General features: G+C 44.9%; 1 protein-coding gene across 2 annotated transcripts in view; it reads left to right on the top strand.

Annotated features, from left to right (window-relative positions):
- Positions 1-2,527: 2,527 nt before the first annotated feature.
- mettl24 (methyltransferase like 24) overlaps positions 2,528-14,825 on the top strand; it is a 43,124-nt gene continuing 30,826 nt past the window's right edge. For both annotated transcript variants that reach the window (XM_031727630.2, XM_031727629.2), the window contains exon 1: positions 2,528-3,219. In XM_031727630.2, coding sequence (XP_031583490.1) covers positions 2,878-3,219 — 342 coding nt within the window. In that variant the 5' untranslated portion in view covers positions 2,528-2,877. The remainder of the gene's footprint in view (positions 3,220-14,825) is intronic.

The following is a 14,825-nucleotide window of genomic DNA, read 5'->3' as shown; positions in this document are numbered from 1 at the left end:
TGTATATGTATATCTCAGGGTAAAAGGTGCTTATCTTTGCCACTGGTTGCTGTGCAATCATTTATTGAGGTGTGGAAAAAAGGAGCTCAAACAGGTTTATTTTATTGCCTCAGATATGTAACCTTGTATCAGATTGAGCCTTAAGTTATTAAACCAGTATGTGAGCATTGTTGTAAATAACAAGCTAAAAATATATATTAGGCTTATTATTATTATTATTATTATTATTTCTTTCTTTCTTTGATGATCCAGTTAGAGTGAAATTGTGTAAATTAATCTTGACTGTGCAATGTGTACATATTTTATGAGACTACACAAATGTACACAAAAATCCCAACTGTGGAATTATTAATGTCATTAACTATAAGCTTATTAAGAATAAGTTTATTCTGCAGTCACGTGAGTTGAGAAAACGTAACATAGGGGTGTGTCATTTTTCAAGGTAACTTAGACCGCTGCTCATTTACACAATTATCTCCCAAGGCTCAAGAGTAGTGAGCTGAGACCCATGCCAGCTATTTATTATGTATTTACAGTGTGTGTTTGGAGTTTGGGTATCAGTCATGTTTTGAGGCCCTGAATCTGATAAAACAATCAAGTTATTCTTATGTAATAGATTGTTAAAACGTGTGTGTGTGTGTGTGTGTGTGTGTGTGTGTGTGTGTGTGTGTGTGTGTGTGTGTGTGTGTGTGTGTGTGTGTGTCATTTTGGACCCCAGTTGAAAGTAAACACACAGTAACCTTCACCTCTTCCTGATACAACTGGCCGCTTCCCACTGTGCAAAACTTCAGCAGTTCATCCAGACATCAGTGTGTTCCCAAAAAAACAAGAAACACATTGATTTTATGGTGCATATTGACCTGTATTAGTCCAGCTTGTTCCAGTTTTCCTGCATTTTGTGTTATGAAATCTGTATTCGCCACTGCAGATATCAGACCAGCTGCTGTTTACAAAATACCATGGAGTAAATTCCACTTGCAAGCAACTTAGACAGTTTATCTTATCTAACCATGAAAAGAGATTTTCGTTTCTAGATATTTTTTTTGTAACCTATAATTACATGTCTACAGCAAATATGAGCCACTTACGGGTTTACTCTCGCTCTCTTAGAGCTTACTGTGTGGTTATAAGCCTTGCCGCTATCAAATTTACCCAGCAGGCATTTTTGCCTTTGCTTCATTAGCAGGTGGTCTATCGGTCTATGATATCAGGCCCCATATTGAGACACTGCTTTTAAAGTAGATGTGAGTAGCTAGAGCTTAAATGACCTCTCTCTGGACCCTGTTTTGTTGGAGGATATGAAAAAAAGGGGGGGAGAGGGCAGCCAGAAACAAACGCATTCCACGTGGCAGCTGATTTTGACCAGATCTGGACAAATCATTCCAATATGAATAATGCTGTCTGCAGAGAGAGAGAGAGAGAGAAGTCTCCTGCGTCGCCGTCTCAGAAAAACCGCAAAAGAGACATTGTTTTGCTACATGTTTGATACAAAACACATGTCTAAAATTTAGAGTTTTTCCAACTTCTTCTGAGGTAAAAGCTGGACGCTTTTATGTCTAATCACACAGAAGAAACAGTAATCAGTTCCATATGCAGCTGTTTAGAATTAACCACAAGGTGGCAGCAGAGATTGTCATACTGTACCCGACATCCTTTATTCTCGCTGGTTCTTCTGTTCTAATTTATTTGATTCACTGTAATTGGCTTGTGTGCCAAAGCTGGTATTTAGAGGAGTGTTGTTTGTACTTCAAAGGGGGGCAGCAGAGAATTATTTGTAGGCTCAAAAAGGCTGATTCCAAACAGTAGGTGGGAGATCAGCTCTCTTATTATCTGCCTCTTCTTACATTTAGCTGTGCCACGTCAAGCAAATCCTAATTCTCAAGTTTTGTTGTAAGGTCTAATCCTCCCCCACCCCTAAAAACACCAGATAAATGTTCTCTTCTTGTCCAAAATATCAAATATGTCCTCATTAAATTGGGAATCAAGAGAAGTATGGAATTTATGTGAAAAAACCCCGCACATTTGATTAACTTTGTACAATAACAGAGAAAAATATAGGAATTAATATAGTATTAATTGAAGTAATGACTTCAAATAAATGAGTAAAAACAAAAAGTTCTTAGAAACTTATCACTCTAACAAAATGTTTGCATTGGAGCACCTCAAATGACTTTTCACAAATCCTTAAACTTTCATTCGTGTATGAATGTCGCTGCTGTGTCCAGAGAGAGCCCAACAGATGCTGAGAGGAAATCCTGCATGGACCCGTTATGGAGCTGGAGACACAGCCCATAACTGGAGCTACACCGTAACATGAGATTCTGCTGGGCGGGATGAAGCAGCACCAAGGAGGGGGAAGAACAACAGAGTGGTGTGTGTGTCTGTGTGTGTGTGTGTGTGTGTGTGTGTGAGTGTGATGTGAACCTCAGAAAGAAAAAGAAAGCAAATTAAAGGGGCGTGTGTTTGGGTTAAAAAAAAAGAGAAAGAAAGAGACTTACAAGTGTGAGGAGGGAGTTTCCAAAGTTTTCAAAGAGGGTGGCATATACTGCACTTCACTCTCAGCTTCCAACGCCTCAGCACTTACACAGTCACACAGTCATGCAGGAAGCACAAATATGTGTGCGTGTGTGCTGGTTTATAAGCAAAGGTGTTCTTGAAATGTTTGCATTTCATTAACTTACCGCTGTTGGTGTAAAGGTGGATTTTAGCCTTGAGACAAAGGGCTAGAGAAGAGAAGAGAAGAGAAGAGAAGAGAAGAGAAGAGAAGAGAAGAGAAGAGAACTTCCAAAATGGGATAGAAAAAGCAATCAAACTGACACTCTGAGTTGAGACACTGGACTTGGGTGAGCCAGAGAGACAGGGAGGACAAAACAGTGGATGGACATGGGCAGAGAGCGACTCACTCTGGGACTGCTGCTGCGTTTGGGCATTCTGTTCACTGCTGTGTGTGTGTGCATTCATCTTTACCTGGAGAGAGGTTGGCAGGGTGCCTCAGCACCCTTGGCTTTGAGACGTCCAACTAAATCTAATCAGAAGTGGGGTGAACAGAGCAAAATGAAACAGGTGTCTGCAGAAGAAGCAGAGCAGCTGGGCAAAAGCATTAAAAGGAGAATTTCTTATGTTCACAAACTGAAGAAGGACAGTCTAGTTAGGAAGACTGAGGGAGACAGAGAGGGCCCCTCACCACGATGCTGCCCGCCTCTGCAACCACACAGAAAGGTATGTTTGATATACCATCAACTTCTTAGCTCTTAATTGTTGTGTTTAAGTTTTTGTAAGGTTTTTCTGATCCTAGATCAGTGGTGTGGGACACAGAGAAACTGAGTAAGAACTACTGAGTTAAAGCTCGGTAAATCCCAGAGGGGTGATGATGGAAGAACAGGCAGCAGAATCGATGCATGTTCAACGAGTGCCTCTGAAATGCCTTGATGTCAATGAAGAGAGGGTTTGCCACTCAGATTTCTGGCTGTACAGGACTGCATTTGTTTTTCTGAGACAAGTGAACAAGTGTTGGCCTAACACACAATGACAAATCAAGCACTCCCTTAATGCATCAGCTGCAAATCTAAGACAGTCAGCTCTAACAAAGAAACGCTTCATTTGTGTGTTCTGGAGCAAACATTACTTTTCACACACTCAAACACACACATGCATGAACTCCAGCAGCTTGACCCTGTGACCCATGAAGGGTGTGTTAGTGCAGCAGCTTAACAACCCTCCACTTCCCTCCCCTCTGCTGTCTCTTCATGCATTTCTCTTTGATTCATTTCTGCTCTCCGCCGTTGCCTTCATGTTGTCATTTGATCTTCGCATCCATCATTCTTCCTTTTGTTCCCCTTTCACTGCCAATTTCTGTCAACCCTCCCACCAGCAACACACACACACACACACACACACACACACACACGGTGAGCTCTTTCCTCCCTACTTTAGTTTCTCATTCTGTTACTTTGGGATAATAAATGCTTCTTCACTTTTCTGTCTTTAAATCTTTAATGACCTAAACTAGAGACAAAGAAGCATCAGCACAAGAGTTTTAAATGCCGTGAAAATCACTGCAGAGCGATCATCCCCTGCCTTGAGATGGGCACTTGTGCACCATCAATATTACATAGCACCATATGCTCACTCCACCTAATTTCTAACATAAAATTTGTCTCCTAAGATGCCCTGGAGGTGCCCAGATAAAATTTTCTGTGTCATGCGCTGCTGCTATTTAGCTCTCTCGCTTCCTCTCTACCTAGACTGTGCTTTTCTTCCCTTTCCCTCTCATCTTGAAGATGTGTGTTAACGCTTTTGCTCTGTCATGTTACCTTGTCCCTCTCATGCTCCGTTTTGCTTCCTCATCTCTGCTGTCTGAATCACTTTAAAACTTCAAACCCGCCTCCCACTTTCTCTAACCTGTCTTTCTCTTATGTTCTCTCTTTTCCTTGAACATCGCTCTCTTGCTGTCTCACTCGCATACTGCTTTCTTCTCCCTGAACATATTCATGCATCACAGATAAAATAAAAAAAGCTGCAGGCTGCCGTTCTGCAAGGAAGATGACGAGGACTTCTACAGTGACCTTGATGAATAGCAATGGAGGAACTTAAGGAGAATCTCCTATTGAAGTTCAATTTTCTTAGCCGGCACAAGCAAGATCTTTCTCAGAAGCAGAGAGGAAAATTACATTTAAAAACCTAATTTCCGGTGAGGCTTTGTAAGGCATTGTGCTTTTATAAGCGCTCACTGATTTAGGAATTTATGTACTGAATGATTTGTTAAATATTCTGAGTGTTTCCTGGTACTGTAAAAATGAGAGCATGTAGACCTTATCCCAGTCCACCTTCTATGCCATTTAAAACATCTAGGTATCAGTTAGGACTGCACACAGATTGGGGCCTTTTTGTGTGGTGTTTGCATGTTGTCTGTGGGTACTCTGGCTTCCTCTCATACTCCAAAAATATGCAGTTAGTGGGGTTAGGTTAATTAGTTATTCTGAAATGCCCATAGGTGTGGATGTGAGTCCAAAGGGTTGTCTCTCTCTGTGTTAGGTATGCAACAAACTGGCAATCTGACCAGGGTGCACTCTTCTTTTCACCCTATGGCAGTTGGGATGGTCTCCAGCTGATGCTAAATTGGGTAAGGAGAGGAGGATGGATGGTATTAGTTAAGGCTTAAATGGTCAGACAGTTTCAGATATAACCTTTTTTACTTTTATTATCTGTTACTCTGTTATGGTGTTGAGTATGAAAACAGCAAAAACTGTTTTCTGTATCAACATGCCACAATTGTGGAAAGTGTTACACCTACCATGAACAGAACTCACTTTTACCTCTTTGTGAGCTGCTGTGAAGGTAATTAATAATTAGTAAAGATAATCATATCTTTATACCTCTTTATATGGCTGGATGATCTTCAAGAATTACATAAAAGAAGGGGCATGTGACTGCATCTATGTTACAGATGACTCATGAAACTAATCAGCTCTGACCAGACGATTGATAACATGTACGTGAGGCAGTATTTAGAGGTTCACTAATAAACCCCATAAAAATAGACTGGAGTATCAGTTGTTATGTTCAGATTCTAAAAATCTGTAACAGATCTGCTGAAAATGCTACAAGCAACAGCTGAACATGAGTTTCTAAGTTTGTTCTTGAGAAGGGAAGCAAAATTCGACAAACTAATCCAGCATCAAAGTACAATAGCTGCTCAGGAGCTTTTAGAAATATCACATAACGTTTATCACCAGATGGCTGACTTTAAGTTATTTGATTACATATAAATCTTCCATGCACTTCTGTTGTTACAGAAGTGCAACATAAAACATTCAATTTAATGGAATCAGGTCAAATGAAATTGACATGACTGGTATGCATTCCATTTATACCAAGCAAATTATCCTAAATTTGTAGTTATTTGAGTAAATAAATCTTTGATTTTATAGATTTCAGTTTCATTTTACTTAAAACTATTGCTTCATGTTTGCAAGGGAAAATAATGTTTGAATGCAGATATTTATATTTGCAGTTTTGGTTCGCACTTTAAGGCCCTCTTATCTAAATTTTAAGCCTTTTACAGTAATTGTGGTCTCCAGGTCTTCTCAGTGCATATATATGATAAAGAAGCAAGTTATTAGATCACAAAATATTCAAGCACTGAACAAAGTAGGTGGCTGCACAGTTTCCTCATAGCAAGGAAGTCAGGCTTCAAATCCACCGTTCACCTTTCTAAGAGTTTCCGTGTCCTGTGCCTCTCTGAGTAATCTGGCTTCATCCCCCTACCAAAAGATGTTAATTTGTAAATAGAGGATAGGTTTGAAAGGTTATCAGGTTATACCTGGGATAGATTCCAAGATGGATGGATAAAGTAGTGGTCATCCAACTAATCAAAAATGCACAAGGCCTAACAGTTTTTAGGTTCTTCTGAGCAAAGGTGAATAAAAGTAAAAGATAATTGAAGAATAAAATAAAGCCTGTGTTTAGTAATTAGGGCTTAATGATATACAGATGTAATGCATAGCTGTCTGTACAAATCCATATACAATATTTTCCCTTTCACATTAGCTGCTTGGTCGATGACATTTTTACTGCACACCAGCAACTTAAGTACCACAGCTTTATAAACACAGCACTTGCTGATCTGTCATCTGCTACACTTTGAAAATGTCAGAAGTTAAAGATTTTCAGCTTTGAGGCATTTTCTGAGCAAGATGAAGTGAGAGGTCATTAGAAAAGGCAAATCTCATTTTAAAACTCATTCAAGAGGGTAAAGCACAGGAAAGCTTGCTACTGTACCTCACTTTACCACCTTGAATAACAGACGGTTGCTGACGCATTCTGTCTCCCTTAATAAACTGTACAGGTATGAGTGTGAATGAGAGCCTCAGGGTCTTTTTTTATAACCATTCCAAAGGAAATGTAATCTCTTGGCTGTCAGACATCCACGTTAAAACACACACACACACACACACACACACACACACGAATCTTCTTGAATCATTTACCTCATGCAGGCTTTCTTCCCCACTGGGAAAAGAGCAGAGGGGTGAGTTGGTAAATTATAGACAGATATAAAATGTGCTGGTCAAAACAACAGCAGTGGGGGTGGAAGGGGAAACACGGGCAAACCAATGTCTGAATGGCAGAATTCTGTCACATTTAACACATTTACAGGGATAGCAATGTTACGTATCCAATGTTTGAAAAGGGCTAAAGAAAGAAAGACAGAAGGGAGCAAACACGGCAGGGCTCTGATGACTCAGCCCCCTGACTTTAACAGCAATAAACAGACTGCTGGCCTTTTCTCTCAGTGACGCACACACAAAATATATAACCTACACACTCCAACGCAGGTCCATCTCCCAAGCTGAAATGCTGGCGACTTGCAAAGTCACGAGAAGTCACCATATTATATCTGCTAATTTAAGCAACTATTCTTTCTATGCTGATTCTGCTTTGACCTAATATCCTCCCATTGGTCAGAGAGGAAGGGCCGCCACCGCCATAACTGGATAAGAGTAACAAATATCATCATTGTATAATGTAGCCATAATAAGGTTAAAAGGTTTGCAACAAAAAAAGTGGTAAAAATATATCCTGATGTGTAGCAGGTGTAGTGGTGCAACAAATTGTCAGTATTAGGAGTCTGTATGTAATCTCCATTTTTCCCTGTATGGTCCATATAATGTAATTACACAATGGACATGCATGATGAAGTTTCTGGCACACAGTTTTTATGCTGATGTTAAGGCAAGAGGAAGCACTCAGGTCAGATGTCAATTTATTCTGAGTTGGGCATCAAAGTTTTGTTGCATCTGTTGTGAAGACTAAACATCTTGTTATCTTTAAAGCTTTGCATGACTAAGAAGTAGTTTAGTGTACGGTATGGTTTGTCATGCTAATAGGTTTTTGCATTAACAGCTCATCTGCACTACCAGTGATCAATACTTGCTGTCTTTGCTGTACCTTTACAAATGTACAGCAAACCTAACAATACAACAATCAATGTAGATTGTCCATCTCAAGAGTCTTCTAGATAAATAATCTTTATAAAAAGCATAAAAAGATGTATTATGTTGTAAAGAAATGTTAATGCCCTGAAGTTATGGGTGTTCTGAGGTTGTATGAACTGAAAAGACAAATTACTGTGTTGTTTAAAATTCTTTAGCTGAGCGTAGCAGAGCACTTAGAATAAAGAGGCGTATCTGTAGTAATATTGTTACAGTAGTGTTACTCTGATATTTTAAGAACGTTTTCAGCTGTGTTACAGAAAGACACTTCTGGCACTGAGGAAAATGGATAACACTGAAATGTAACATTAAATAGAGCTTATGCTTTTCAAAGTATTGACTTGTAATCATTTACTGCTTAAACGCAGTTAAATTCAGCAGCAATAACAGCATGCATCATACTGATCAATCTTGATACAGTGAAGTTGTTTCAGTCCACAATTTTGCTACGAAGCAAGAGGAAGAAATTTGTGCTTGGAGCAACTTTCTTTAATTTAAGGACACTTTCTACTCAGTCTGACTGCTTCCTGTCAAAAAAAGACATTACTGATTGTTCCTGCTCTATTTATTCTCTGTAATATAATCTAAAATCTAAGATCAACCTTGCCATCACTTAACATTAAAACATCATCATCAAAATTCATATAGAAATGGAGTACTATTCATAAATTGCTACTTGTACCAGAAATCACTTCATATCTATCTAAGTCTCCCTTCCATATCCACAGTGTCCTATTTGACACTGTGAATGTATTTTGAGAGTGTGCGAACTGTAAAGCTTTTACTCAGGAATTCAGTGGCAGCATCATTCAGAGATTACTTGTAGATAGGTCGGCTGCCAATCACATGTCAAACACACTGACACTCAAAGCCCACAGACAGGCTGTAAGTACAGTAAATCACTAGCGAAAAGCAAAGCTGAACCATGGATTCTCTTTTCATTTTAGACAATTTTACCAGTGGTGTTCCGTCGGGACAAGCAAGGCAGGCACTGCTTGCCTTGTCAAATCTAAAAACACACATAAGTTAAAATGTATCAAGGCAAATCGACCTCTCTCCTTTCATCTCAGACAGTCCTGTCATAAAGCTTGTCGCCTGTCAATTAATATGCGCATCCATCCTTCACGTTACTGCCGTCTTGTGGCTGCAGTCAGATGTTGTCGTTGTTGCTATTGTGCTTCTTTCAGTCTTGTAGAAAACTGCATATTTGTCGTCAACATGTAAGGAAAGATACTGGTATATAGGCATTCTAAATATCACATTATAGTTTGCAAATATCGTGTCACGTTTGACCTCTGATCTTAGTTTTACATTTCACATTTGCCACTCTTTCAAGTTGTTCCCAAAATATTTGATATCTTTAAAGAAAGCATTGTCAAGAGAAAGAGAATGAGCTGCCTACTTAGTTAGAAATGTTCTGTAGTACAACATTATATAATAAGCTCAAGTTACACATGTCCAGTTATTATCCACTACCTGCTACCTACATAATGTTTGCAGAAACACAGTAAACCTCAGTAATGCTACCCTTACCTGATTTTTACTGCACTATAAAGAAAACAAAAGGAATATATGCAAAATACATTATATTTACTTTTAAGGGAATCATAGAGTATAGAGAGAGGTCTCCTAACACTCCGGGAGGTTTTTGGCTCTTGGAGTGTTTTTTTTTTTTTTCCCCTCAACCACTGCATTTGTTTTTTACCTATTTTTATGTGATTGGACAGCTCAAATTCCAGCTTCAAACGACATCGACAGACAAATGCTCCAAAATCTAATTTTTTTCTATTTTTGCAACTTTAATTTTTATTAGTTTTAGTTAGTAAAGTTACAGTAAAGAACATTACAAAAAAAAAAAAAAAAAAAAAAAAAAAAAACACAGTCTGGAGTTTCTTTTTTCGCCTTCTATCACATGAAAATCTCTTACTATGTCTAGTTTTTGGTCCCACTTAAAAGTGCTTTCCAATTCCCCCATTGTCTATCATATTTACACCCCAACAGTCTAATATTGTATGTAAGTCTTTCAATCCTAATCCAATCTTGTTGGGTGGGAGGGTCTGGTTGTAACCAGTTTTTTATGATTGATTCTTTGTTGCAGCTAGAATTATTTTTACTAGATAGATGTCTTCCTTCTTTACCATTTTCCTTTGTTTCCAAGGTACATCACTTGACAGGTGTTTGGGAGTGTATAACCAAGAATATTATCTATGTTCATTTTGAGATCTTCCCAATACTTTATTTTTATGCGCTTCCAAAATACGTGTGAATGATCAGCTTCCGTTTCTCCGCACAATCTCCAACATTTCTGTGGACTTGATATCTGCAAAATCCAATTCACATTATGTCATGTTTTGCTGTGTGCATGCAGGAATTGGACCCAAACGCAAACTCACTAGAAACGGGATAGAACTCAAAAGGCAGCGTTTATTGCTGAACCAAGAACATCTACAAAAACCTAAACTGAGACAAATCTAACAATACACACATAGGGAGACACAGGGAGAAACACACAGCATGAGGGAGAACGCGACACTGACACAGGGAAACACAGGGCTAAAATACACTGGGAAGTAACGAGGGGAATGAGACACAGAAGGGGAGCACAGCTGGGAGAAATCAGAACTGACGAGACGAGGGAGCAAAGTAGAATACACTCACAAGAGACATGGACCTTCAAACTAAAACAGGAAGTAGCACAGACGCAAACTAGACTAGGGGAGACAGAGCAACTAAGAAACACAGAACAACAACAAATACACAGAGGGGAGCTATTAAATACTCAGAGAACTAAAGAGAATACAAGACAGCCAAACTAAGACACTAAAGAATAAACTGGGGAACAAAGGGAACTGAGATCATAATACAAAACTCAGAGACACAAGAAACTCAAAACACTGGGTCACCGACCCAGGACCGTGACAGTACCCCCCCCTTAAGGGCTGGCTCCAGACAGCCCAACAGGAAAAACAAAAAACGCCCCAAACACAAAACAACCCGACCAGGGCGGAGGGCTTGGAACAAAACCAAAATGTCCATCAGAGGAACTCAGAAAAGAGCCCAACACAAAATGTCCATGAAAAGCACAGGGGCCCTGGAAAGCATTCAAAACAGGCGGGCCAAAAACAACCATGGGTTGCAGGGAATGGAGTCCAGAAACATAGTTCAGGGGGCCGACCCCGGTCCCGACAGTACAGGAGCCAAGGGGAAAGCAGTTCAGGTGGCCGACCGTGCGCACGGCAACGACGAGCAAACTGTTCAGGGGGCCGGCGGCGACGAGCAAACTGTTCAGGGGGCCGGCGGCGACGAGCAAACTGTTCAGGGGGCCGGCGGCGACGAGCAAACTGTTCAGGGGGCCGGCGGCGACGGCCATGATGCCGACTCAGAGACCTGGAAAGCGGCCAACAAAGGCGAGGAGGCGCAGGTCGAGCTGGCTCTGACAGCAGAGTTGCCACTGCAGGACCAGGCGAGGCTGGAACAGATGCGGAGGCCGCAGGCGGCGAGGACGAAGGCTCGGAGGCCGCAGGCGGCGAGGACGAAGGCTCGGAGGCCGCAGGCGGCGAGGACGAAGGCTCGGAGGCCGCAGGCGGCGAGGACGAAGGCTCGGAGGCCGCAGGCGGCGAGGACGAAGGCTCGGAGGCCGCAGGCGGCGAGGACGAAGGCTCGGAGGCTGCAGGCGAAGCGGGTGAGGCTGAAGCTGTTACTGGACCAGGCGAAGCTGAGGCCGGACCAGGCAAGGCAGGACCGGGCGGCAGCGTGGCAGCTGCGGAAGCCAATGAAGCTGATGCTGACGCTGCAGGCGCGGATGAGGCAGCCGCTGCAGGCGCGGATGAGGCAGCCGCTGCTGGCGCGGATGAGGCAGCCGCTGCTGGCGCGGATGAGGCAGCCGCTGCTGGCGCGGATGAGGCAGCCGCTGCTGGCGCGGATGAGGCAGCCGCTGCTGGCGCGGATGAGGCAGCCGCTGCTGGCGCGGATGAGGCAGCCGCTGCTGGCGCGGATGAGGCAGCCGCTGCTGGCGCGGATGAGGCAGCCGCTGCTGGCGAGGATGAGGCAGCCGCTGCTGGCGAGGATGAGGCAGCCGCTGCTGGCGAGGATGAGGCAGCCGCTGCTGGCGAGGATGAAGAGGCTGCAGCTGGCGAGGATGAAGAGGCTGCAGCTGGCGAGGATGAAGAGGCTGCAGCTGGCGAGGATGAAGAGGCTGCAGCTGGCGAGGATGCCTGAGACGGTGGCGCTGCAGGCGGCGGCGTGAAAGCCGAAGGCGCTGCAGGCGACGCTGAAGCTGGAACAGGCGACGGCGTGGATGCTGCTGCCGCTGCTGCAGGCGGCGTGGACGAAGCTGCTGCAGGCGGGGACGCTGCAAGCAACGATGTGGGCGCTGCAGGCGGCGGCGTGGAAGCCGCAGGTGGTGGAGCTGCCGCAGCTGCTGCAAGCGGTGGGGATAGCTGGACGGGCTCCCCGGACCCTCCAGCGGAGACAGGAGGCTGAACGGGCCCCTCGGACCCTCCAGCGGAGACGAGGAAGTGCTGGCCGGGCTCTCCAGAACCTCCAGCGGAGACGGGTTGCTGGCCGGGCTCTCAAGGGACCCTCCAGCGGAGACAGGTTGCTGAACGGGCCCCTCGGACCCTCCAGCGGAGACGAGGAAGTGCTGGCCGAGCTCTCCAGAACCCCCAGCGGAGACAGATGGCGGCGTGGGAGCCGCAGAGTGCTGGATGTGCTCACCCGAGCCTCCAGCAGGAGCTGATGTGGGGCCAGAGGTGGTGGGACCCCTGGCTGAATGTGTAGACGACCAGGTGGGTGAGTGTGCAGCAGGCGAAGGGACTGAACTGGCACAGCGGACTGAACGGAAGACTGAACTGGAGGTTTAGGAGACTGAGCTGTGGCACCTGGGCAGGAGAGTGAACAAAAGGTAGTTGAGCTGGGGACTGCACTGCAGGTGACACTGGACACTGAACTAGTGGCTGTAGTAACGGTTGTTGTGAGAGTGGAGTGGGTGGTTGGGTAGATGACTGAGCTAGCGGGGACACAGGAGACTGAGCTAGCGGGGACACAGGAGACTGAGCTAGCGGGGACACAGGAGACTGAGCTAGCGGGGACACAGGAGACTGAGCTAGCGGGGACACAGGAGACTGAGCTAGCGGGGACACAGGAGACTGAGCTAGCGGGGACACAGGAGACTGAGCTAGCGGGGACACAGGAGACTGAGCTAGCGGGGACACAGGAGACTGAGCTAGCGGGGACACAGGAGACTGAGCTAGCGGGGACACAGGAGACTGAGCTAGCGGGGACACAGGAGACTGAGCTAGCGGGGACACAGGAGACTGAGCTAGCGGGGACACAGGAGACTGAGCTAGCGGCTGTAATGATGGCTGCACCGGAGACTGAGCTAGTGGCTGTAATGATGGCTGCACCGGAGACTGAGCTAGTGGCTGTAATGATGGCTGCACCGGAGACTGACCTAGTGGCTGTAATGATGGCTGCACCGGAGACTGACCTAGTGGCTGTAATGATGGCTGCACCGGAGACTGACCTAGTGGCTGTAATGATGGCTGCACCGGAGACTGACCTAGTGGCTGTAATGATGGCTGCACCGGAGACTGACCTGGTGGCTGTAATGATGGCTGCACGGAGACTGACCTGGTGGCTGTAATGATGGCTGCACCGGAGACTGACCTGGTGGCTGTAATGATGGCTGCACCGGAGACTGACCTGGTGGCTGTAATGATGGCTGCACCGGAGACTGACCTGGTGGCTGTAATGATGGCTGCACCGGAGACTGACCTAGTGGCTGTAATGATGGTTGTGGTGAGAGAGGAGCAGCAGGTGGTGTAGGTGACCGAGCTAAACACTGGGGAGCTGGCTGAGCTACACAGTGGGCTAAGGGCTGAGCTAACGGTAACACAGGAAATTGAACTATGGACTGGGCTGCCAACAGAGCTAATGATTGAGCTATAGACTGAAATGTATGCAGCAGTGATGGTGGTTGTGACAATGGCTGAACTAAGTCTTCTGAGGATTCTGAACATGAAGAATATGGCTGGATAGACTCGCTTGAGTTTACAGTGGACATAGAAACGGGTGCAGGCATCTGCCAGACACGAGCTGCTCCCACCTGAGGAGTAGATACAGGTGCAGAGGTAGACTGTGTACTGGCTGGCCTCACCTCAGGGACCGGCACTGGCGAGATGGCAGACCGGACACCAGCCACTCCCACCCGAGGAGTAGGTACGAGTGCAGGAGGAAGCTGAATCACGGCTGCCCTCACCTGATGAGCTGGTACGGGTGCAGGGACCGACAGAGCCTCAGCCGGCCTGGGAGCCGGAGTAGGGACCAGCTGGACCTCCGCTTTCTCCACCCGAGGGACTGAAACGGGTGCAGAGAAAGGCCGGGCCCGAGCTGCCCTGGGAGAAGAAACACAGGTAGATGGAGAATTATGCTCAGAAAAAACAGTCTTTGCTTGGGCAGGCTCAAAAGGAATCTCCACCGGGTCCACAAAAACAGACCTATCCAAAATAAATTCTGCACTTTTTCCACCACGTTTTACAGTCTTTGTTTTAGTAGTGTTTAAAGGGTTTGAAGTGTGTGACTTGTCCTTACTTAATCCCCTCTCCCAGGGAGCTGAATGAAAATAATTTTCCCAGTCAATGTCGTCATTCATAAGGGAAGTTCCCCACGGATCAGAGGTGAGTTTATTACTTTTAACGTCAGACGGGACGTGAGAATAGAAGTCATTGTCACTCACCACCGCGAGTTGCTCACCAGTGTCCATTTTATGGCGGCGTGTGCGCCGCTTCCTTCGGGAAGGGGAAGCGGGCGGAGAAAACGGCTGAGCCTCCG

This window comes from Oreochromis aureus, linkage group 15, assembly GCF_013358895.1.
Source record: "Oreochromis aureus strain Israel breed Guangdong linkage group 15, ZZ_aureus, whole genome shotgun sequence".
Lineage (NCBI taxonomy): Eukaryota > Metazoa > Chordata > Actinopteri > Cichliformes > Cichlidae > Oreochromis > Oreochromis aureus.
The sequence above is the reverse complement of the archived record's forward strand: the minus strand, read 5'-3'. Positions and strand labels throughout refer to the sequence as shown.